At 38.9% G+C, this 24,377-nt stretch overlaps 1 protein-coding gene across 6 annotated transcripts in view; it reads left to right on the top strand.

Moving 5' to 3' along the window:
* SRGAP1 (SLIT-ROBO Rho GTPase activating protein 1) overlaps nucleotides 1-24,377 on the top strand; it is a 139,726-nt gene that overhangs the window by 79,791 nt on the left and 35,558 nt on the right. For all 6 annotated transcript variants that reach the window (XR_009486568.1, XR_009486569.1, XM_059846982.1 and 3 more), the window contains 7 exons: nucleotides 8,998-9,180; nucleotides 9,570-9,698; nucleotides 16,607-16,828; nucleotides 17,605-17,706; nucleotides 19,204-19,401; nucleotides 19,521-19,605; nucleotides 23,407-23,434. Coding sequence is in view for 4 of the 6 variants with exons in the window: in XM_059846982.1 (XP_059702965.1) it covers nucleotides 8,998-9,180; nucleotides 9,570-9,698; nucleotides 16,607-16,828; nucleotides 17,605-17,706; nucleotides 19,204-19,401; nucleotides 19,521-19,605; nucleotides 23,407-23,434 (947 nt within the window). In the remaining 2 variants the exon portion in view is untranslated. The remainder of the gene's footprint in view (nucleotides 1-8,997; nucleotides 9,181-9,569; nucleotides 9,699-16,606; nucleotides 16,829-17,604; nucleotides 17,707-19,203; nucleotides 19,402-19,520; nucleotides 19,606-23,406; nucleotides 23,435-24,377) is intronic.

Genomic DNA, 24,377 nt, shown 5'->3' with positions numbered 1-24,377 from the left:
TCAGTGATCACTTCTCCACAGGCAGAGCCCAAACATTAGTTTTGTGCATCTTAGTGATTTTTCTTTTGACCTAGGGAAAACTCTGCAGCCATCAGTAGATGGGCTGAAGAACATTTAAACTCTACAACAATTTAGGTGGCAAAAAGGAGATCCAAAGAAAATTAGTCTTGTCTTTCTGCCTTGAGTTCTTTTTAATTGTTACAGACACAGATTGCCAAGGCCTTCCTAAACCACCACTTTGTTTGTTTGTTTGTTTGTTTGTTTGGGATTTTCTTTGGGGTGTTTTTAGTCTGAAACCGCCAGGATTTTGTAGGGTGTGATACTGCAAAGCCTTCTTGGCTGAGGCCTGCACTCAGTGAAGTGTTCTGGGATCAGCTTCTGCAAAGCAGCGATAGGCGCAGACAATTCACACAGCTGCAGGGGATCAGCAGCTGCAGGAGCCATGGCACAAGTGGGACTTCAGTGCTGAATAAGCCCTGAAGATACAGCCTTGTTTTAATTAAACAGTTGCATAACTCCAGTGTCTGGCGAGGCTTGGGATTAGTGCCTGTGCTCCCAGGGTAAGGAAACAGTGAAGCATGTGCTGAAATACTTTTCTGAAGTACCACTGAAAATCTGCAGGACTGGACTTGGGTATTTTCATTCTTTTTCCTCACACTAGTGCTATATATGCACACTGATAACCATCAGATTTCATCAGGTATTAACTTCCACATTATGGTTTCCAGTGCATGCTAATTCCTTTCTCAGAATTTAAGATTTATTTTTTAAATGGGAATATTTTTTATGCTATAAAAATTCTGAATTTGTCCACAATTTGAGTCAGGCTACTGCTGCAAGATGGTTTCTTGGGATGGAATTTACTTTCCTGATTTTCAGACATCTGCAATGTAGATACAAATATCTTAACACACTATCTGTGCTCCAGCTAAAGTCCCTGGAAATCTAATATGGACAGATGAGACCCCTTTAATCAGATGCAAGAATCTGTTTCAGATTAAGTGATCTGTACTGTTAACATCATTGTCCAGCTTTTCATTGATTGCAAAGGGCTTGGTCAGCTGTTCATGTCCACATTTAGCTAAATAAAGCCCACACATAATAAAGTGACAATATGGTGCAAAGTTGCATCTGTTTCACTGCTTGAATGTTTAGAATGGTCATCATCATATCTGTGTGTTATATCTACTCATGTACACAAAGATAGAACAGTATCTAGACAGGGACCTCATTTAATTCTTTATGACATTTACTGTGTACAGAATAAGATGATAGTGGCCTTATCAGAACAAGTATCAACAGTTTTAATCTCCAGAAGTGACATTTCTCAGTCACAAAAAGGGAATGTCATCTACTTGTTTACCCCATGATTTATAGAGGGGGGAAAAGTTTTTAAAAAATCAGTCTTTCTATTGTGAGATAAATCATTGTCTCAAAAAAAAAAAAAAAAAAGCGAATTGATATGAAATCTGTGAGTAATATACTAATACTGAAGTCTCTCCCTACTGTTTAGTTCTATTTGTTTGAAAGGAAAAGTGCCTTCATGAAATGTAACTTAGAATGTTGTGTCATATTGGAATTTAAATACCTCTAAAGCCTCTGAGTAAGGGGCAAGTATCAGAGCTTATAGTATGTATGAAGAAGCTTTAATAAGCTGGCTATTTCTTATCATCATGCCTTATTTTACAGCAAAGGTCTGTAAATTAAGGCCTTTAGCTTGTGCTGTCCTCATTAAAACTACACATCGTGTACAGGATTGTTGAAGAAATAAGAACAGAAGCACATGAACAACTTCAGATGTTCTCAGAACAAAGTGGGCTTATTTTGCTGGAATAATCAAAATTTTGTAAGGGAAACCTTACTTTCTAATTTTCTATCTCTTCTATGTAAAGGTTTTTTTAAATGTTACATTACATAGGTTTTCGACATGTTTCACAACTAACAAAAAAGCATTTTAAAACTCTGTATTTTCAATTTTCAGTATTTTATGCATGGATTTTAAAATTAGGACTGAAAACATCACTCTAAAACCAATTTAATAGCTAAGCTTCATTTTGTATCTTTGTGAGTTCACTAAATTATGACTGGCAAGTACTTAAAACTGTGCCTGGTGTCTCCGTGGCTGTGCCAGACACTCAGTATTTTCAGGTCTGCAGCTGCACTCCTCCCTTACTCCTCTCCTTACCACACTTTCAGCCAGTGCAAGCCAGGAATCAGTCCCATGTTTCAGAGAGGAATATAAGCTATAGAAACTACAATGAAGTGTGCCTTTTGATTGAGGGGGATGGGGAAAGGAGAGCTCAGTTAGTTGTTTGGGGTCACAGAAAGGAGTTTTGCCTGGCATTTACAGGAAGAAAAGTTGGTCAGACTGAAAGCTGGAAGATGTTTGGTTTATTCTTTTGTGAACTGATTAATTTAGAAATCTTCTTACACATTGGCTTAAAAAGACAACAGATTATTGACTTTGCAATAAATCATCTTTGCAACATAGAAAACTCCCCAGTCAAACTCTTCTATTTCTCTGGGAAGCTAAAATACCTTGCCTTGTCAGATCAAGTACTGGTATATAGCAATAGTATCTGAATGCTGGGGAATCACAGGGAAAAGAAAGTAGGCAGACACTTTCCTTGTGTTGGAGAGAGGTCTTCACTGGACTTATTTAGGGGTCAGGACAAATTCATAAATGTCTTCTAAAGATGTCAGGAAGGTCCCAGGGTTGCTGAAAATACAAAGGTGTTCCAGTAATAAGGCTGAGGGCACATGGTGTAGAAAAGCGATGCACATCATAAAAGGACATCTTAATGGCTCCCACTTGGCCTTCCAAATTAGTCCTACTGGCATCACACATTTCACAAGCAATGCAAATTTAAAGTGCTCAGAAAAAGTGAGGACAGTCCAAAGCAACTTGGATGTTAAAAAAGACAGGGCTGCTGTGCCACTTGCATTTTCCATTGATTTATCTTACTCTTGAAAATCCTGGCTGATTAATTTTTCAAGGTAGTTGCTGACAGATTTTCTTTGTTTCTTTGCTGAAATAACACAGAATCTGATTCCTCTTCAAAAGGTTAAGTTCAGTTTACTGTGGCACATCAGAGATCTGAGAAGGTGAAATCAGTAATCCTGTATTGATAGTAATATATAAGTGACACTTCCTAAAACCACAGCAGAGTTTGGCTTGGAATGAGTGAACAGGATGCTGACAACAGCTCATACTGAGTCTGCTTAACTGCTAGAGGCCACTGGTGTGGTAAAACTGGCATAAGATTTTGCTTATTTCTTGTGCAGAGCACTAACTAACCCAATTTAATGAAACCTTTGTGACTGCACCTTCTGAGAAGAACTCACAGCTTAGCAGAGACAATTCTAAAACAATTCAAACATGATAAATATGCCAGGGATGAGCTAGGAAATTACTATTTCACAAGAAACACTTTGAAAAGGCTCTTAATGACACAGTTTTATTATAAAAATAAAGTACATGTTAACACAGTCATTTCAATCTATCTTAACTCTGTAGCTTTTTATCTTGCCTTGGTTTGAGTTTTCTAGATAAGAAGTATGCGTGTAGAGAAGGAAAGCTAGTCCCCTGCTATGGAAACATTCTTCACTTATGGCCCATAGAAGTATTGCACTAATTACTGTCTTGTTGATGGATTTGCCTAGATAACAACTGTGAGGTTAAATAAAATAATTATCTAAGGATGTACTCTAGTGTGTCCTTCCTTGTGATAAATACAACTTCTGCCTTAAGCCTATTTGCTGAGCTCTTACGAACGATGCTGAAACTTTGGCACACAAATTAAGATGTTTATGCTACCAAGTGAACAGTCTGTCACCTACAAATGTGAGAGTACATAGTTAGGATAGCATAATCTTTTTCATCTGCTTGTAGTCTGACACAGTCATCTGATAAGTATATATTTTGCATCACTGGATCAGCAGAATAAACCTGCTAAATTAATAGGATATAAACTCAATATTTAATTTTAGAAAGGTACTAATATGCTTTTAACAGTGCTGATTCACTACAGTGGAGAAATGCAGAAAATATCATTATGACAGTTCAGCATCTGCAAAATTACAACCTTGCTCTCTTTTTTCAGTGCATACTTGATGGCTGATCAGTAAACAATTTGGAGACTAACTAAAGTCAGTTCAGTTGTGGATGCTCTCACAGGATGGTCTGTCAGTTCAACAGTTTGGTGGACATTTGAGAAGCATTATTACATGTTTCATAGTTCGAGTAACAGATCTGTGAATCTGTTGCATGTTCACAGATCAGAGGCCTACAAATCTCAGAACTTTCCATATAGTAAGTCTATTTAGGAAAGCCTGTTAATGTGTTTAACAGTATCTAACAATCTTAAAAACTCCAAGGCAGAAAGATGACATAGTGTTAAGGGAAAGAATCATATATGCAACTTAGCCAGCAAATTCTAAGCCAATTTGTTGGGGAAGTATGCACTGAAATACTTGGGAGCCAACTCCCTAGCTTGGTCCCATTTATTTTTCCACAATTTTTACGTGTCTCTCTAATGCTTTCTCAAATTAAGTTCAGCTGCTGCAATATCAGCTCTTAAAAAAGCATTGACACATCATGAAAAAGGCTCAGAAATCATTAAGACTTTTCCCCAAAGGCTTGCAAAATAATGATGTCACTTGTGCATGAGATAAGCATACTATCAATATAACAAACTGGACAGGTGTCACGTGCCTAGGCTGATCACTGCTCTTTATAGAGTCTACATTGATTCCTAAGCCAGTGAGGCTTGGGTAGGACTGATTGTCTAATGTCCAGCCCTGTGAATACAGAGAAAGGACTTATTTTTGAATTTTAGTTATTTAAGAAACCATTTGTACCAAGAAATTGTGCAGAATTTGTTGTGAGAACATGGATTTCAAGTAGACGTCTTGGTTCCCTGTGAAGGCTATGAGTTCCATGTAGTTCTCCCACGAAACTTGCCTATCAATCAGTATAGAGTGAGAACTCTGGATTTGGTAGCATGTGCTGTAAGCAAGCAGTGAGAGGAAAAAACACTCCTTGGTGATGTGAAGCTAGTGGAGTCAGTGTGGAGATATTGGTGAGAACAGAGATACCCTTGTACTCATTCAAGGAGTGCTTCTTTCAACAAGGAAGCAAGCTGAAGTGTCAGCCACTGCAGAAGGACATTTATGCCTAATCTGCTGGTTTAAGAACTTCAATGCTTGCTGCTTTTGGCAAGCAGAACAAATCCTTCTTTCCACCTAGGTGCTTTGAGATGCAGTTAGAAAACTTTGAGATATATTTGATACAGAATCACAGAATATGCTGAGTTGGAATGGACCCTCAGGGATTACAGAATCCATCTCCTGGCCCTGCATAACACCATCCCCAAGAGTGATGTTGTGTGCCCTAGAATCTTATCCAGACACTTCCTGAACTCAGGAAGGGCTTGGTGCCATGACCACTACCCTAGACAGTCTGTTCCAGTGCCCAGCCACCCTCAGGGTGAAGAACTTTTTTCTAATATCCAAATTAAACTTCCCATGACAATTTCAGGCCATTCCCTTGGGACCTGTCACTGGTCACCACAGAGAAGAAATCAATGTCTGCCCCTCACAAGAAAGTTGCAGATGGCAATGAGCTCTCCCCTCAGTCTCCTGTTCTCCGGGCTGAAGAGACCAAGTGACCTCAGGCACTTCTCATACAGCTTCTCCTCAAGGCACTTCACCATCTTTGTTGCCCTCTTATGGGCACTTTCCAATAGCTTTATATCCCTCTTCTATTGTGGCTCCCAAAACTGCACACAATACTTAAGGTGAGGTTGTCCCCTCCCTTGCCTGGCTGGTGATGCTGTTCCTGATGCTTCCCAGGACATGAGAGGCCTTCCTGGCTGCCAGGGCACTGCTGACTCATATCCGACTTCCCCTTGACCAGGACCCCATGGTCCCTTTCTATGGCACTGCCCTCCAGCCTCTCATTTCCCAGTCTGTCCATTCATCCAGCTCTGCCTCATCCCAGGGCCAGAGTCCCAACACCTTTCCTTTGATGAACTTTATGAGGTTGGTGATTGCCCAGTTCTCTTAATTTGTCAAGGTCTCTCTGCAGGGCCCCCCTGCTTTGGAGGGAGTCAGCAGCTTCTCCCAGTTTTGTATCAGCTGTGAACTTGTTTAGTATCCCTTCTAGTCACGTATCCAAGTCATTAATGAAGATGTTGAAGAGCACAGGACCTACGGTAGCCTTGCAGAACCCCACTAGTGACAGGTCACCAGTCTGATGTCACCCCATTCACTATAACTGTGCTCAGCCAATGGGTGAGTTGCTCACCTATCACATGAAGTGTTTATCCAGCTGTGTGCTGGACATTTATCCAGAAGGATACCCTGAGAGACAGTATTGAAAGATCTGATGATTAATCTGAAAGATTACATCAGCTGGCTTCCCTTGGTGGGAACCAGGTGGGCTGCCTTGCCATAAAGAGAAATCATGTTTGATCAGCAGGACATCTCTCATGAAGCTGTGCTGGCTGTGACCAGTGACTGCGTTGTCTTTCAGGTGTTTTTAAATGCATCCCAGAATAATCTCCTTCATAGCTTTACCAGGCACTGAAGTAGGGTTGACAGACCTGCAGTTTCCAGGGAGGGCCCTTCTTGCCCTTTTTGAAAACTGGGGCAACATTTGCTAGCTTCCAGTCAGTCTGGGCTTTGCCAATTCCCAAGACTGCTCAAAAACTGAGAGAGAGGTTTTGTAGTGACATCAGCCAGCTCTTGAAGAATTCTTGAGTTAATTCCATCAGGACCCATAGTTCCCTCTGCAGGCAGAGTGCAAAAGAAAGTAACTTTTCTAGGTGGTAAGGCGCATGAGTTAGTCTTGTCTCACCAATAAAAAGTCTTTAGAAATGACACAGAACAAAAGATAAAAAACAAAAAGAAACACCTCTAGCCTTATGTAAAGAAACATTTAAAAGATTTGAATAGAAAGGCCAAAAGAAAAGGGCACAACCTTGCTTTTAATTTCCTTTCCCCATCATTTTTAATAAGAGCCATATCACTTTCTGTGCTTCTCTTTTATATGAAGAGATATAAACCATTTCTTTAAAAAGTCTGTTTCTTCTCTTTGCAGTAATTCATTTGTTTCCATGTGGCTGTATGAGTTAAGGTCCCTGGGTACTGATCATCAACAACTGTAAGAGTGCCTTTGGAGCAGTGCACGATTCAGGAGACTGAACATGCTATTTGGTTAAACTGGGAACCTTGCACACCTCACCCTTGTGGGCTTGCCTTCTCTTCCTAACCCAGCTTTGTCTGTCTCTTGGAGTTTTTTCTGCCTCATCCATGCAGATGTGAACTGGTGGGGCAGCAGTTGTTCCCAGTGGGTGTGGGCAGTGTTTGGGCAGGGAGCTCTGCACTCTGCTCAGGCCTTGGAGTACAGTGTGCTGTAGAGCAGCAGCAGCAATTACATGGAGTCCTGCTCCAGGCAGTTCGTTTTTTTCACCACAGAGCTATAAGCATATGTTTCTTAAAATAAAAACAGGGCCACTTTTAGTGTTTGTCACTAACTGTTTTACCTTACTACAGGAAGCTGGTGAAGAGTTGTTTGTTTCATTTTTAGTATCAGTTGCATGAGTCTTAAGTAGTGGCATACACAGTTATGGTGTATAACAGACATTGTTATGCAAAATTGCATTTCTCTGGAAGAGTTTGTCTTTCTGATGCACAGGACATGAAATAGGCATCAGTTCAGCCACCCACTGGCATGGCATGCAGCTGGTTTGTGTCAATCCATGCTATGATGTGCTGTAGTGAATTGCAATATCTAGCTGTAATGTTTTGCCACTCCACAGATATTCCTTAGGCTGGCCTGAATACTCAGTTACAAAAAGTCCACTCTCCCAAGGGAATATTTCAAGGCAGCTTCCCAAAACTGTTTCCTCCATGGGTCACACAAGCAGCCAGTTCGATTCCTCCCTGGCTGTGTGTCCTTCAGCTGAATGGTTTGCATGGCCTCCACCCAAAGATAATATCTGCTGGTGAGAGCTCTGGCACCTTTTAGAAGAAGAGAAGAGGCCTCTGGCTGCCTGAGGATGCCTTCCTGCTTTGTTCAGTGCTCTAAACTTAAGACAACAGCACAAAGAAACAAACAACAGAAGACTGGGGAAGGCAGAAAGACACTTCCTTTGGTGGAAGTGGGCAGAGTGAGCCCTACCCAGCAGAGATGGGGTTGTGATTGACTGCTGTTCACTACGCAGGACTCAGGCTGTTTTTCTTGCTTGAAGAAGAAAGGGAGGACTGGGGTGACCCAGTCCCTTTTCCTCTTTGTGGCCTGTGCAAGCATGTATTTGCATGCTGGCAGCCCAAGCTCTCTCATCTGCAGACCTAGCAGGTGTGTAGCAGAAGGATGCCTTTGGGTCTGTGGGGAAAGCATTTTCACAACTTACATATTAGGCAGTTTCTTCTTCAGTTCTCATCTGGTTTTACATCAGTCCCAGTCTTCAGGCTGTGCAGTGGGCAGACACTTCTTTCCAGGCCATGGACAGCCATCCAGCTATCTGGGGATTTGCTCCCAGGCCACAGCTTCCCATTCTCTCTCCTTCTCTCCCCTTTTCTCAGTGTTGAAGGGATCCTTCTGCTTTCAGACATTCAGTGTCCGCAGCCAAGCTGTTACTTAGCCCAGAAGATACTTATGTATCAGATAGATTTGGTACTGACACAGATTTAGTTTTGTTGTTCATTTTTTTAGATTTTCACTTAAAGATAAGAATACTGAAATTTATTAAGAATGGCTGTTGCTCTTTCCTTTAAGAGAAAATGAAAGAACAAAAATCCCTATTTGAAATACTGTTAAATAAACCAGAAAAGAAAAATGCAACCAAAAGTCCTAAATTTCCACTGGCGAAGAAACTTACACAAGATCCATGTTTATAAGCCAACATTTTGCTCAAAGACCCTATGATTTTTCTGTATATACCTTTATATTTTCATTTTCTCCAATTCTTCTTTGACTCTTGCCTTTTGCAGGTCATGAAAACATACCACATGTATCATGCAGAGAGCATCAGTGCTGAAAGCAAACTGAAGGAGGCAGAGAAGCAAGAAGAAAAACAGATTGGGAGGTCAGGAGACCCTGTATTTCATATTCGACTAGAAGAAAGGCACCAGAGACGGAGCTCTGTGAAGAAGATTGAAAAAATGAAGGAAAAAGTAAATAGTCCTTTTATTTAGTTTAATTTGAAATAAATTCAGTGCATTTCTGACATTCTTTGGTATGAAATTATACAGAGAAATCCAGCTGGGAAATAAAATTAAACAAGGTACACATAATGAACTAGCAGTGGGTTATAGATAACGTGACATAATTTCAGTTCAGAGAGGGGGATACTTAATTCCAAATACAATTCTTTCTGTAAAGTTTGTCACATTTGGAACAAAATTTTAAGTTTTCACTTCGTATTCTATCTGTTGTATGTATAACAGGCTGGAAATTAAGATTCTTTCTTGTTACTAGGAATGTGTGCTTGAATTGTTACCATTTCTGCTGCATACCAAAAATGAAGTAATTAAAATACATTAATATGAAATGTCTTTCCTAGCGTCAAGCCAAATATTCTGAAAACAAGCTGAAATCTATTAAGGCCCGTAATGAATACCTGCTCACCCTTGAAGCAACCAATGCTTCTGTTTTCAAGTATTACATTCACGACCTTTCGGATTTGATCGATGTAAGTATCGGCATGTTGGTATTTATGTTTATTCTCTTCAGGAATAGTGCTTTCTTTCAGTTTTAAAGGGAGTATATTAGTCATATGGATTGCCTACAGTGCACTTGCTATTTATAATATTGTATGGTACATTCAGAGGTTTTTCCCTTATTTCCACAAAATAAAGTGCCAGTAAGATGCTGAACCCATTCCTTTAAAGTTCGAACATTGTGTTTGCACCCCATGTGTCAATAGAAAATCTGACATTCCCATTATGTACAGTCTCTGGAATCTAGATATTTTTTACAAGATCAACTTCTTAAGTGGTCATCTAATGGTATTTAATTCAAAAGAAACTATTTTGTTCCATGTTTTCAAAATTCTGTCGTTTCATTCATTTAGTCATTGAATCATACATACAATGGCTTCTCAGTTCTACTCCATGCAGTTTGAAGGACAGACACAATCAGTCCTGTACTCTATACTGTCAGCATACCTGTTACTTATTTTCAGTAAGTTGTTTTTATGAGAACATCCTAGAAGAATGAGGTTATACACTAATGTTGACTTGTGCCAGCATTTAGTCTCCTGTATTACTGACATATTTACATGGTGCAGAGGGAGCATCCCACACCCTTATCACATCCCACCCTCTTTGTAAGCTGACTTCATATATGATAGAGTATATACAGAGACAGCAAACACAAGCTCCAGAACATTCTTTCACTAGCATTGTAGGTCCACCTCTGAAAAAGTGGCCCATTTGAAATTCTAGATATTTGAATATGCTTGCTACTGCAACAGTAACACATGTTACTTCCAATAGTAAACAACATTCATATACAGCTCTGGTTTCTAATATAGAATAAATTAATACAGAATTTGACAAGAAGTCTCATTTCTACTGACTGGAGAAGCAAAGCTTCACAGAGAAGGGGAAAAATGCCTTCTTAAAATTAATGGACTAAAATATCTCTGTATACATGTTTTATTATATGTCAGCTAAAAACTGATATTTTCTTTATAATTTCTAGTGTTTCTATAATTTATAAAATCTTGCCCAACTTTGTTAAAACTTTTCCCTTTAAAATGGTTTTGCTTCATTTCTTTCTTGCTTTCCTGTAAAAGATGGCAATTAATCTTTTTTGTGTTTTCAGTATTTTTTCCTGTCTCTATTTCAACATCTCTTTTATTCCTTTCCTAGTTGCTACTGCATGTTTGCTCCTGATTTCTTCTGGTTTATTGTGTGCCCTGTCCTTGTCTAGTCTGTATCCATCTACTTGCACAACCTGATCCACCCATCTAGGTTGCCCAGGCAATGAAAGCATTTACCAGGACCTATAAGTGGAATATTAGGGCAGAAAACAAAGGACAAGCTGTGTACCTGCTGCGGTATCCCCCAAGTGAGAAGTTGAGCCTACCTCATCTATGATTTTCCTGCAACTGCTTAAAAGATGACAGATTTTTGGTCACTAATTAGGGCATGTCTCATACATGTGAACTTCATAAATTATTCTTGGATTCTGGAAGGAAGGAAAGGTCCTTTTCTTTTTGTTTCCAACACCCACACCCCTTCAGAAGCTGGATAAATGCTCATTTTTTCACCTCTCCTGCCTTCCCTTTCAAAGTTCACATTTCTCAGAGAATGTCTCCAGTATGTGTTTCTACTTGGTCAAAACTTTATCAGATTGGAAGATGCATGTGATTCTTACCCACTTCAGTGATGTCTACAGAGGTTTCTGTAGCAGTGAAAACTGAGGGGAGGAGCCACCAGCCAGGAGCTTTACAAAGAATTGTGAGAGCAGGAGAACTGAAGCTTTCTGTCCATACACACAGAGCAGACACCTACTGGAGTTAGTGTGTATGTAAGGGTATTTACACAACCATGAAGACTAGAGCTTCCTAACTGCTAGTCTTTAATAAAAATATCCATTCTACAATATTTAATAGCACAGAAAAATTGTATCTACTCTGCCTGTCTTTTTTGAGAGCCATGGCCCAATGTACACAATAACATTCTTTTGGCAAAATGGCTTGAGAAATTACTCTTCCCTAAGGAATTTAAATGGAAAGTCTAGCTGCCCTTTGCACCACTGTTTTGTAAGAGCAGGCTGTAAACATGTGCAACCAGAATTTGCTTCAGAGCTAATTTAATCCAATTGTGAGCTTGTTTAAAGGCAGTGTCTTTCAGACATTTGTATTTAATCAGAATATGCTGTGAAAGCACTGGTATTTAGACAGAGTGTTTGCCACTTGACAAAGGAAACTCTTTTTGTAAATGCAAGAATCTTGGCAAGGTTTTGGAGTTATATCATTGGAATGTGAGACATGCTTCCCAGTGGCCATATGTTGCAACAGTCCAGACTAGCTCATTCTGTAAATCTGTTAATGTCATGGTACAATATGGAGTTTTCAGAGCAGTGGTGGCAGTTTCATTCTTTGCCCTCTCTATTTTGTCCTGCTTTGCTAGCCTGACTTCTGTGCTTCCCTGAAGTCTCTCTCATTGCCTGTACAGAAAGGGATTACCTCTGCTCTGTGTCTGAATTCCAGTTAACATGGAAGAATTTAGATCTCCCCATGCTGTTGATGTTGCCCATAAATGAAATTAAATGTCTTCCTATGTCAGTGAAAAATATATCTAATGAAAGCAGGATAAATACATGCAATAAGGTAGTAAACTGCTCCATAAATTTTTTTCTAGCAAAGTTGGGGAGGATAGAGGAACTACTAATTTTTACAAAAAAAAAAAAAAAAAAAAAACCAAAAAAAACCCAAAAAACATAAACCAACCTATTTTTCATTTGAATTCTATGGCATTTCCTTATATGAGGCTTATATGGAAAATCCTAAATTACTGTTTCCCATCTGAACTCAGTCTGAACTGTTCAACTCTGTCATTTCATTAACAGAGCTCAGCGCTTCTGACTAAAAATTATGTGTTGCTCATTTTAAACTCTTGTGATAAAAGCAATATAAAAATATTGCTGGAGTCTTAGCTGGATGATTTAATGCAGTTAGTGAGCTGAGGGATGAGACCAACGTTTGCAAAGAAGCAGAGAGGTAAACAGGATTTGATATGCACAATGTGTTTCTGTCCCCTGCAGATTGTACTAGAGGAATTTGAATTTTCTGTTAAATATTTCTTCTCTGCTGTCTAGAGTGGGATCTAGTTCAAGTGCAGGACAGAATTAGTTATGTTAGAATTAGTTATGTTATTAGTTATTTCTTTATTTGTGCCTATAAAAACCAGTAAAGATTAGCTGAATTAAGTAATCTTTACCTAGTATGTAGAAATTTTTTAAAGATTCTGAGTTTCAGAGGAACAACAAACTACACAGTGCTGCTAATCTGGCTGTTAGTACCAGCATCTGTCCATATGGAACATACTTTTACTCATTTACATTCATTAAATTTGTCTAAGAGGAAGGTAAGGACCTTTTTCCAGACTTACCATGCATTTTTATGATCTGAAGATAAATACTAGGAAATAATGATCAAAACAACTTTACTGTAATTCTGCTGCTGAAATAAATAAAATATCAATGTGTTGGTCTTTCTTAAAAGTTTCTGAATCTCTATTTGCAGTATGCATGCTTTGGACCATTAAGAAGTTAAGAAACATTTAGCTATTGTGAATTTAATTTATTCTGTAAAGGTTCTTTATTAATCATTCATAAAACCAAGTTTAAAACCAGGGTAAAGTGTATGCAGCTCACAATCTTTATTATGTAAGTCCTCATAAATATGGTATGTACCCTTAGATCTCTTTGATTTGAATGTGGATGTCTGTGTAACAAAATACTTAGAAAGTGACTTATTCAGAGATTAAGTCTTTTTTTATTAATTCCTCTCTCCATTGACATTGGAATTTTATTACTATTCTTGAAACAAAATTAAATGAAATAAGAGCAGCTTGGTTTGGTTGAAGCTTTGTGCTAAGCACTCAGTTTGTTTTGTTCAAGCCTAAATATACTCTGGGGTACAATAAAGGCAGTAAATGCTCTTGAGACTGCTTCAGATTTAATTTCAAATAAGAGTAAAATGCAAATTACAAAATTAATTTTTCAGACATATCCCAAATGCATCCCTCATCTTCCTTCATTTTGCCCAGCCAAAAGTCTTTATGAATCCAGAAATGCAAACAAACTCCTATTCTCTGACTTCATTCTGTTATTTCTCATCTTCATGTGTTACTGCAGCAAGTGACATCTCACCTCTCTAGCCCATAGACAGGCAGCAGACCCGCAGCAGCCTGGCTGTACCCTGGTGTGCTGACTAGTGAGCCTCTGACAGTCGTGGGTTTTTTGGCTGACAGTGTGGTTGCTCACTTGAACTGTAGAAGTCTTTCCACAAATCTACAGATTTTTCCTGAAAATCATGTAAATACATCTGTGTGTCTGTGTAGATGACTCTCTTTTCTAAGCCATCTTTTCAGCAGATTGAAACAGAACATTTCTTTTTTGATAACCAGGATACTATATGAGCTGTTACCCTGTGTGTCCAGGTTTTGGGGAAAGTGGGTTATGGTCTGGCAGAAGTATGAGTTGTGATATCTGAATATTTAGTTTTGCTTTTAAAAAATAACTTCCCTCATACAAATTCTATTTTTGCATGAGTAATTTAAGCAAAATTTCAAATTCAAATATTTTTAATTCCATTCAAAGAGCCACTTTGATAAAGCATTAGTGATAAAGCATTAGTTCAGGATGTGCATTTTATTTTTGTTTTCTCTGCTGGCATTGGCATTGCAAGAAAATGTCTTAGCCTGGCAAGATACTCTGCTTCACTTGAAAAATCCTCTTCTTGTCTGATTTGTTGCCTTGTTCAGCTCTCCTCACTTGCCAAAGATGATCACAGTGATAGTGACTGAGCAGATTAAGGGTTAAACAATGAAGTTGTGTCACAGCATAAAGGCTGCAATTTTATATTCCAGCTTGCAAAAAAGCTGCCTCAGAAACCCACACAGCTCTAATTGTAAATCAATAAGCTTTCTAGTAATACTCGGATTAATCCACCAGAGCCAAAATTCAGTCTGTAGTTTTCTAACACATGGGTGGTTGGCAATGCTAAACCTGGCACTGCCCTCTATTTCTAATTCCTTTTCAGTTTAATCTTCTGTGAGGTCTCTCTGAAACTAATGCACATGAAATAAAACAGCTGTCCCAATTCACTTTCTTATCAGCACTTTTAGTCTGTCTTTTTCATCCAAGATAGTGAATTAAATATGAGATCTGATTTGACATAGAACAAGAGAAAAACACCAAGAGAGAGAGTTCCTTTTAGAAACAGTATTTTTGAGGCTGGTGTTCTTTGAAATATGGATGCACTTCATTATAAAGGTTGAGTGGCTGTTTTAGTAAGTGTAACAAAAATTTCCATTTTATGAATGCAAAAGAGAGAAATTAACATGTGTGTGTGATTGAACATGACATCTTTTCTATTTTGTTTGAATGGTTCAGCATCTGGTTTTTTGGAGAGCCACTGTCCCATCTGCAGTCACTGCCTGAGTACTTGCTAGGAGTGAAAACTTAGTCTTTCTAGAAGCTTCCTTGTGAATAAAACAGCTCTCTGTTAGATTTCAGAGAGCAGCTTCATCACTAGTGCTTACCGTACCTAAGTCAAGGTGTGAAGTGTTTCATTCCCTTCTATTCATCAGAAAAGTGTTTCATTCCCTTCTACACGAAGGTTTTGGTATGGTAAATAGGTTAAAAGCTCTTTCCTTCTGTCTCCCTCTCTGTCTATTTCTCTCCTTTTTCAAATAAGAGGAAAGAGAGGGGTCCCAGGAGTCCTGTGGAGTTTGTAGTAGCTGTGAGGGAGGTACTCATATAAACAGTGCATATATGCATATAGGGTACAGTGGACTGAATTCAGATTGCTTCTTTACCCAGCCCCATAGTTACCCTGGGAGTCTGCAGGGGTGGGTGACTTCAGGGTGACTCTAAAGCTGAGTGCTCTGGCTGCTCTGGCCAGGCGCTGGCCTCTGCTTGGGGCACATCTCACCTGTTTGAATAAAGAGCACTGCATTGTATGCCACTGTTTGCAAACTGATGTGCCACTATTGAGGCGACATCCCCCCTTGTCTGGAGGCTCACTGAGCAGAAATTGAGGGTATTTACTGTACAATGTAGGGAAACAGTCAGCTGATAAGCTACTGCTATGACATTTTTTAAAATATATTCAGCTGTTCTCTAAAATATTAATGAAACATGAATAATGCAAATTGAGGATGCTTAAAATTCAAGAACAAACACAATTTAATGTTTTACCAATTAGATTTCAATTACATTCCATTTCATAGAAAAAAAAATACATAAATTATGACTTTCTGCATTTAGTAACATGATGTGCATTTCTGGCTCTATATGAGCATGGGAAATAAGGTGTTTACATTAAATACATTTTCATGATCAGGAAAAAAGATGTTAAACCTTTCCTGTTGTTTGAAAAAGCATTTTAGATGGATTGCTTATGCTCAAAGTATTTGTGGAGGTTTTGGTTGGGCACAGGCATGGTAAGCAGGAATTGCTTCAAGTTCACTTTGCTGATGATAGTTATGTTAGGGTGTGTTTAAATAGGTGATTGAGGGCTTACAGATGCTACTGGTGCTGAAAAGCCCACTTGTGTGTGGAGCCCCAGATTTTATTGATATGCAGTTCCTTCTCTTCCGTATCTGATAAGCAAACTGTCACATATGTGCACTTGATCTCTTTTCTAAAACTGTCCATTAATCTTTGCAACAGATTGAGGATACTAAATACTTACTGTCTTAACCCCAGTCGTGTATTTTAATTTAGAAGATATTTTGTTAAATACTTCAAAGATAGAAAAATTTCAGGACAGAAAATTTTAGTGACAGCTTCAGGATTGTGATATTGGAATGGCATTTCTCCTTCTAAATTTGTTTTCTTTTCCCTTTGTTGTTTTTTTAGTGTTGTGATCTTGGATACCATGCTAGTCTGAACAGAGCCCTAAGAACATACCTTTCCGCAGAATACAATCTTGAAACTTCCAGGCATGAGGGATTAGACATCATTGAAAATGCAGTTGACTGCTTGGAGCCACGCAGTGACAAGCAAAGATTCATGGAAATGTACCCCACTGCTTTTTGTCCACCAATGAAATTTGAGTTCCAGTCTCATATGGGTGATGAGGTCTGTACCCTGACAGATGTCCCCAAGTGACTGTTTCTGTATACCAGGATAGAGAGTTTATCATTTACCAAACCCTTTGGTAAAAGCTACCCAGAAGTCAGTGCATCAGCAATAACATTTTACAAAACTTTGCAGCACTGTCTGCTGCTTCAAAGTTCTCATGTAAAAACTGTTAAGTGTTACTATATTCTGTATCATTTATAATGACATTGCTGTGAATTTGCTGGCCAGCCTGTGCTCAGCCCAGCACCAGTGTAAGCAGTGACTTTGTCTTTACTGCCTGCATCACTCATAACAGAGTTTGTAGGTGCTATTTGAGAGCAGTTACAGAGCCACTCCCAATTATTCATGCTGCAATGCAGCCTTTTCCCCTTCTTCTTCCCCCATTTTATCATCTGGAAATTTCAAGCATAGTGGGTGCCCCAGCTGTGCCCTGTTCTGCTACACCAAAGGCCAGTAGCAAAGCAGAATTCGAAATCACCCATGTACATATTTTTTTCTGAAGGTAACTCCAGGGTTTGCATTTCTGTGTGATACAAAAGCCACAAAAAGCACACATACAAAATCATTGTGCTCTTTATTCATAAGCTGTAGCACATACTTTCACACCTTACAGCACATAAGTATTTTAAATTTAGATGGGCACATTTTATTGTCTGCTTTATTAAGTTTTAATAGCTTTGGTTGGAATTCACCTAGTTATAAAAAGAACAACAAGACTATTGACTGTTTTTTTAATTACTTGCATCTTACAGCTCTTTTTGATTCTTTGTTAGGTTTGCCAGGTCTCTGCCCAGCAACCTGTGCAAGCAGAGCTTATGCTTAGGTATCAACAACTACAGTCACGATTGGCTACACTCAAAATTGAAAATGAGGAGGTAAGACCTATATCTACAAGGGCTAAGCATTGAACATAATTTTCAGGAAGGTGCAGTGTTTTCTACCTTGCCAAAAGCATGTAAATGACCCCAAAGTTGCTCCAATCTGTATAAGTGATTTTAATTTTAAACATCAAATACTGGCACATTTGCTAGGGTGGATCCTCACCTGCTTTACAGAGGTTTGGAAACTTTGTCTTTTACCTGTCCATACATTCACATTACTGAGTTCCATGGTTTGCAGATGCTTCAGTGTAAACTTGTTAGAGCACTTATTTTTAAATTCTTACGACAGAAAGCCGCTGAGAACAGTTATTGTCTTCTGTGACAACCCTTTGTCCAGTCCTCAACTTGCTACTTCTGTAGTACAAAGGAATTTGAACTGCCTTTTGTGGTAGCTGAGTCAAGATCTCTTATGCTCTCAGCTACAGCTATTTATAAACATGACTAATGAATGCCTGTGATGGGAACAGCTCACCTAGCAAAATGTAATTTTTTGTAAAATATGGAAAAAACTATGCTGTTCTCTTTCCCCTGCTCTGGCAGTGGAAATAAAATGCACTTTTATCACAGTTGAGGCAATGTTAAAGTCCTTCAGTTTACCTGAGAATCTGTTCCCAAAAGAAAACATAGAAATAATTTAGTTTCTTCATGTACTTTACTGATAAGTTTTCAGGATGCCAGCTTTTCACATTCTAGTTTGTATGTTGAATGTCTAGAACAAAGTGTTAATGACATGTACCGTAGTCATAAAAAAAGCCCAACCACTTGCATTCAGAAAGTCTCTCAAGGTAACAAAGATGGAAGGGGAAAGATAATTTCTTTCAGTGAAATGAAGTGCAAGAGCATAGCAGGAAAAATCACATTTGACAGGCATGGAAGGGATATTTGACTACACTGGAGTTGTAAGTAGACGTGTCCATGATTTGGTTGACCCTACTAGAGACTCTATTTGAAGCAAAACTGGGAAGCAAATCACATCCTTGTGAATCTTACCATTTACTTTATTGCACTATGGAAACTGCATCCCTTGTCCACAGCATCCATGCCTGGGTTTCCACTATGAGCAGTGGTGCTCCATAGGCCATAGGAGGGCTGGCAGTCTGGTTGTAAATTGTTCTTTCTTAGATATAACACACTGACCACATTTAGGAGAGCTGACCCTCCAGAGTACTGTATCATCTCTTGCCTCCCAGATTGGGGACCTTATTCAAATCATGTCATATTTCAATTCTAATTTCAAAAAAATGCTTGAGTGCACTACAAAGCCAACACAAGGGTACGTCTGTGTTTATGGGTTAGACCATGATAAAGCAGGGAATGAGACAGGATGTGTGTTACATAGATGTCTGTTATAGGACACCTGACTTTACACATTTACACACCAGTTTGTTTGGGGGAGTGTGCCAGAGAGTTACTGTGAGTAATGAGCTTCCCTTCTAAGCTGTTCCTGTATATATTATCTGGCATTTGGCAAATTATGCTTTTTAATACCAGGTTAAAAAAACAACAGAGGCTACCCTGCAGACAATACAAGATATGGTCACCATTGAAGATTATGATGTGTCAGAGTGTTTCCAGCACAGTCGCTCAACAGAGTCTGTGAAGTCAACAGTCTCTGAGACATACCTGAGTAAGCCTAGCATTGCAAAAAGAAGAGCTAACCAGCAGGAAACAGAGCAGTTCTATTTCATGGTATGTTGTTTGCTTCCTCATTCATGTGATGCAGACCAAACACCTGAAGTAATCATTATCCAGAAGTTCCTGGGATTTATGTGTCATGCATAGTAATAGATTCATCTGCATTTCTACAGAAATTCAGAGAATATCTGGAAGGTAGCAATCTCATCACAAAACTTCAAGCAAAACATGACTTGCTGCAGAGGACACTTGGAGAAGGTAAATATCACACAATAAACTGAAAAATTATTCCAAGCTATACAGTGAACCTACTGAAATGCCAAAGATACGCAGGAAAAAAATACAAAACTTAAAGATTAATTGTCTGGTAAACATAGATTTGATTTTTACCAATTACATTTTTGGTGCAGTGGTAAGAGTATACACAGTAAATTGATTTTATTGCCTCAACATACACTTATTCCCACTGCACGGATGTTTAGACAAATGACTCTGTTTGACAATAGAACTACGGAATGAAAAATCTCATGCCTGAAAGGGGAGTGACACAGTCAGTGCAGGTTTATTCAAGAGCTGTGACAATTGTCGTATTTCTACACCCTAAGCATTCTGTTGACTTGAGGTTTTTAATGAATCACACACTGTGCACAGCTCCAGCCTCTTACCAGCCTTCCAACAGACACTTCCTCATGCACCAAAGGAAAAAGGGGAATCTCAGTACAGACCTTGAGGACTAGACACACAGAGTGGAACACACTTGAGAAGAAGTGAGATTACACCACAAAGAATCAAAATCTTCTTCTGGAAGTTAAAGACTATGATTTAAAGTTTAGACTCAAGAAAGGAAACCTGTTTGCTAAAAGTATTACTCTGAAAGATATGTCAACTAACTTTCTTTTTACTGCCAAGTATCTGTAGTTAATCACATCTCTTCTTGCTTTTAATACAAAAGCCCAGATCCCCAAATCACATGGAGGTGCCTGAACAGCTATTAGCAGTTCAGTGGCTATAACCCAAACAAGCCCCTATCCAGGGAGTGACTGAGGTTGGGGATAGGATATAAGCAGCATTTTCTTCCAAAACTGAACTGTAGAAGATGGTAGCTGTTTTTAGACATCTGTGTTATCTTCTTTCTCGTGGAAGTTTTCATTTAATAGATTTTTACTTTGAATGTGTGCGGTGCACAGTTTATTCACACAAAACAGTGTGCAGCTGACTTTAGTCAAAAAAAGAGGATGTTTTTCTTCTGGAAGCTCATTGAAAATGTCTTTGGAAAAATACAGTGGAAGGGAGGGAGATAAAAGGCAACAGAATCTGCTGCATAAACCGTGTTGGAAAAAAGTAAGGAAAGAATTGTTTGAAAGGAAACCTAAAGAAAAACTTCTCAGCAGGGTGACCCAAGTGATAAATTGCCATTAGGCTCTGGGCCATTCTGTCATGCTGAGGCATGCTTGGACTATTCTGTTTGAAGAATTCCCTTCTACACACCATCTGTAACCCCCATGTAGTTCATCTGTGTTGCCCACAGTGGTTTTGCACATACTTCTTGTCCCAACACCATAGCATGGCACATGCAAATAGTACCTCAAACATACGCATTGACATTCAAAGCTGATATTTGGAGCCATCATTTTTACAGGTTAAAAAGTTCTAGTACCCCCTTCAGTTGAGGCATGACCTGCATTAAAATGCCCCTGTCTTAGATGAAGGACCTGGATTCTGAAAGTTTCTTGAATGGGGAGGATTGAAAGGATCAAATTACTGTGGTATTATGAACGTTATTGCTGCAGGTAATACAGAAATGAATTTGTAGGACATTACTGCTCCCCTGCTCCCTCAAACTGCCTTTTCTGGAAACTTTCATATCAGCAAGACTGCAGACAAATAACACAGTGTGCTGTGTTAAATAAAGTGGGGAGAAGGAGAGGATTGTCTCAATTGCAAGTTTTCCTTTGACACCCTTTCTTGCTTTCATTCAAAACTATAGAGTGTAAGGATGTAGGCTGAATAGATCCAGGTTCCCATCTGCTGCCCACACTGTTAACAGCATTTGGCTTCTATTCTGGTTCATCACCTGCCTACTACAGTCTTGCTGTTCATGAGCACAGCAGATACATATTCATGATCTGCACAGGGAAGATAGATGAAGTGCTCTGTGCTGAATCTGCTTCTACCGACTTGGAAAGTAAATAAGAAACGCTCCAATGAAATTGATACTAAACATAGGAAGCACACTGATGATCACATTAGTCCTGATCCAAAGGCTCATCTATTGAAAGAAGAAATCAACAAAGCAAAGGGAAATGCAGGAAAGAAAACAAGTTGTAGAAGAAATTCCCCTAAGGCCCAGACACCTTTTGCCCTAAACTGTTTAATATCAAAGGTGTGTTTAAAACACCCCAGGCACAGTATTTGTAACATCTTCTGTTTTACTAACATTCATTATTGGAATTCTTAGTCTCAGTGAATTTCCCGTAGTAACCTGAGTAGGGAGAAGTCCTTTTTTTACTCTTTTTCTGTCATACGTTTTTTTTCATACTCTTCTTTGATCTCTCTTTTTCACCTAGCTAACATAGATGCCAGCAGCATTCACATGTCTTACTGTCAGAGATTGTTCCCAAAACGTTTTCTTTGTGCTGCTTTGGGGGGATCCACATTCTTCTGGTATTGCAAAATATATTTTCAGACTAGGATCTTCAGTACTGTGCAGTACTTTGCATGTATCTGAACACTGGCACGTAATAGTATGTTTTTCATATCACTGTTATTCATTCTTCCTGGAGTCTGAGAAGCTGGTTTGGTGTCACTTTCAAACTGGGATGTGTACTTAGACCTAGCCCAAGTGAAGCTCAGAGTGATTTTCAGAGATCATATCCATAGATCTGTTCACTGGCATAGATGTTTAATTCTTCACTAATACCTTACTTGAACCTGTTAATAGTGAATTTTGTTTGCAGTGTGTGTCACTTAACCCCTTTAAGGGGCTTCACAGTTTTGTCATGATTTGATACAAAAGTATTTCAGTGATCTGCTCAGTGCCCTGCCTCCTTAGCTGCTGTGTTCTCTCAAGATATTAATAAATGCCTTCTGGATTGCATAAATGGTCCTAATGGGAAGGTCTGAGTAAATGGCTGTTACATTTTTTGCCATGATGAGAAAAGACCATTATAAGTCCACTGGGTTTCCCTTTTCTTCGCTAGTTTTTGGTCAGTGAGAATACTTTGCCACTCTATCTGTGGCTGTTTAGTTTCTTTCTTCACCTGCTGTGAAGAAAGTTATCAGTGGCCTTTGAAAGTTTAAGTAAATTAATTGAACTGATTCTTCATTTACTATTTTACTGACATTTTCAAAGATTTTCAATAAATTAATAGGGCACAATCTCCCTTTGGCAATGCTGGGCTCATTGGAACTTACCATACCATGATCTTTGTCCTGTTTCATTATTTTGCTTTTCATTATGATGAGTCAGTCATGCCTGATTTACTGGTGTGTTGATCTGCCAAGGAGCCTTTCTGGAATATGATATTTGCTTCTTTACAGTTCCCTGCAGTTCTCTGTGGTGTTTCTCAGGGATAGTGTTGTACTTTTTTCCTGTAATACAGAGAGAAAAGAGAGTAAGCTGTCTTTTAATAACTACACGTGTCTAGAGCTCTGCATTTTCAGCATTGAACAGGTTTAGGCACAAGGTGCATGGGGAGATGTAATCTAATCTTGGCACAGCTCTATTCCATACTGATTTAGCCACTGAAACATATGAGCACCAACAATAGACATTGTTTGGAATTTTCCTTGAAATTATTTACTGTAACAAGTGACTCTAAATCTTTGGGTAGGCTTTTTAAGAAAAAGTTGTTCCATAACATGGGTTGTATTTGTATTTTAGGTGGAACTGTGGAGATAGTAGGTAACTCCAGTGCCCTGTTTGTTGTACAGTTGTATATCTTTTGCTTGATAGTATGAAAGTTAGGGTTAAAAATAATTTGCTAAGTATCATTTAGATACAAAAATTTCAACCTAAAACCTACAAATTATTGTTTCGTGTTTTATTGAACTTTCTAGGTCACAGGGCTGAATACATGACAACAAGGTAAGATATTTTTATCTGACTTGGTTTAGAGTTAAAAAATAGGTAAACTCTTAGAATTTACAAATTTTTTAACAACTTCATGAGGCTTGTTGCTGTTGTTACATATATTATGTACAGACCCTGTGTGTTTTAACATTCAGCATTTCTGTTTCAGCATGCTGATGAGTAAATTATCAGACCATTCATCTCCCTCATTTTTGTGAGCTGCTTTGGCCAGTGCCAAGGGTGGGACAAGCTGGGAGATCCTCAAAAATATTTGTGAATCACACATCAAATTTGGAAGTTGCAAGGGCAACTTAAGTGCTTGAAAAGAAATATTTTTCAGTTGTCAGAGATACCTTGCCTCTCATAGTTTGTAATTCACTTGGTCAGGACACACAGTTTAAAAGAAGCTGGTAGGAAAATAATTTGGGCAATGGGCTGTGTCTTTGATAACCTAGCTCTGAACACAAATACCTGCCTCCCCTTGCATCCATGTGTTCTGTACTGAAGCAGCTCTAAACATCCACAGAAGAGAAGGGATTCAGTATTAGATCTCCCAGCTTTGTGCTGCATGTGCTTTTTAAGTTGTGTAATGCCACAGCTTTGAAGCTGCCTCCAGATATAAACCTGGATAAGCTCTGCAGCCCCCCGAGACTAGGAGGGGGCAATGGCAACTGCTTGAATTTGCAGCTGCCATATGTATGTGTCACTGCTACAGGCAGTGTGCCCTGCTAAACCAGAACATCCAGCCCAGCTTGCTTGGTCTCAGTCTTCCCTTCCCATGCAATACATCCTTGCCCAATGCCTTCAAGAACCATATTTCCTGCTCCTGATGTTTCCAGGACATCTCTACAGACTTTACACCGGATTTTCTCCCACCACTCCATGTCCTTTGTTAGCTCTGTAAAGTTGGACTTCCTCAACTTCTTTGCTTACATGACCTCAGTTGAAAAGTGGTTAC

Source organism: Haemorhous mexicanus, chromosome 5, assembly GCF_027477595.1.
Source record: "Haemorhous mexicanus isolate bHaeMex1 chromosome 5, bHaeMex1.pri, whole genome shotgun sequence".
NCBI lineage: Eukaryota > Metazoa > Chordata > Aves > Passeriformes > Fringillidae > Haemorhous > Haemorhous mexicanus.
The sequence above is the reverse complement of the archived record's forward strand: the minus strand, read 5'-3'. Positions and strand labels throughout refer to the sequence as shown.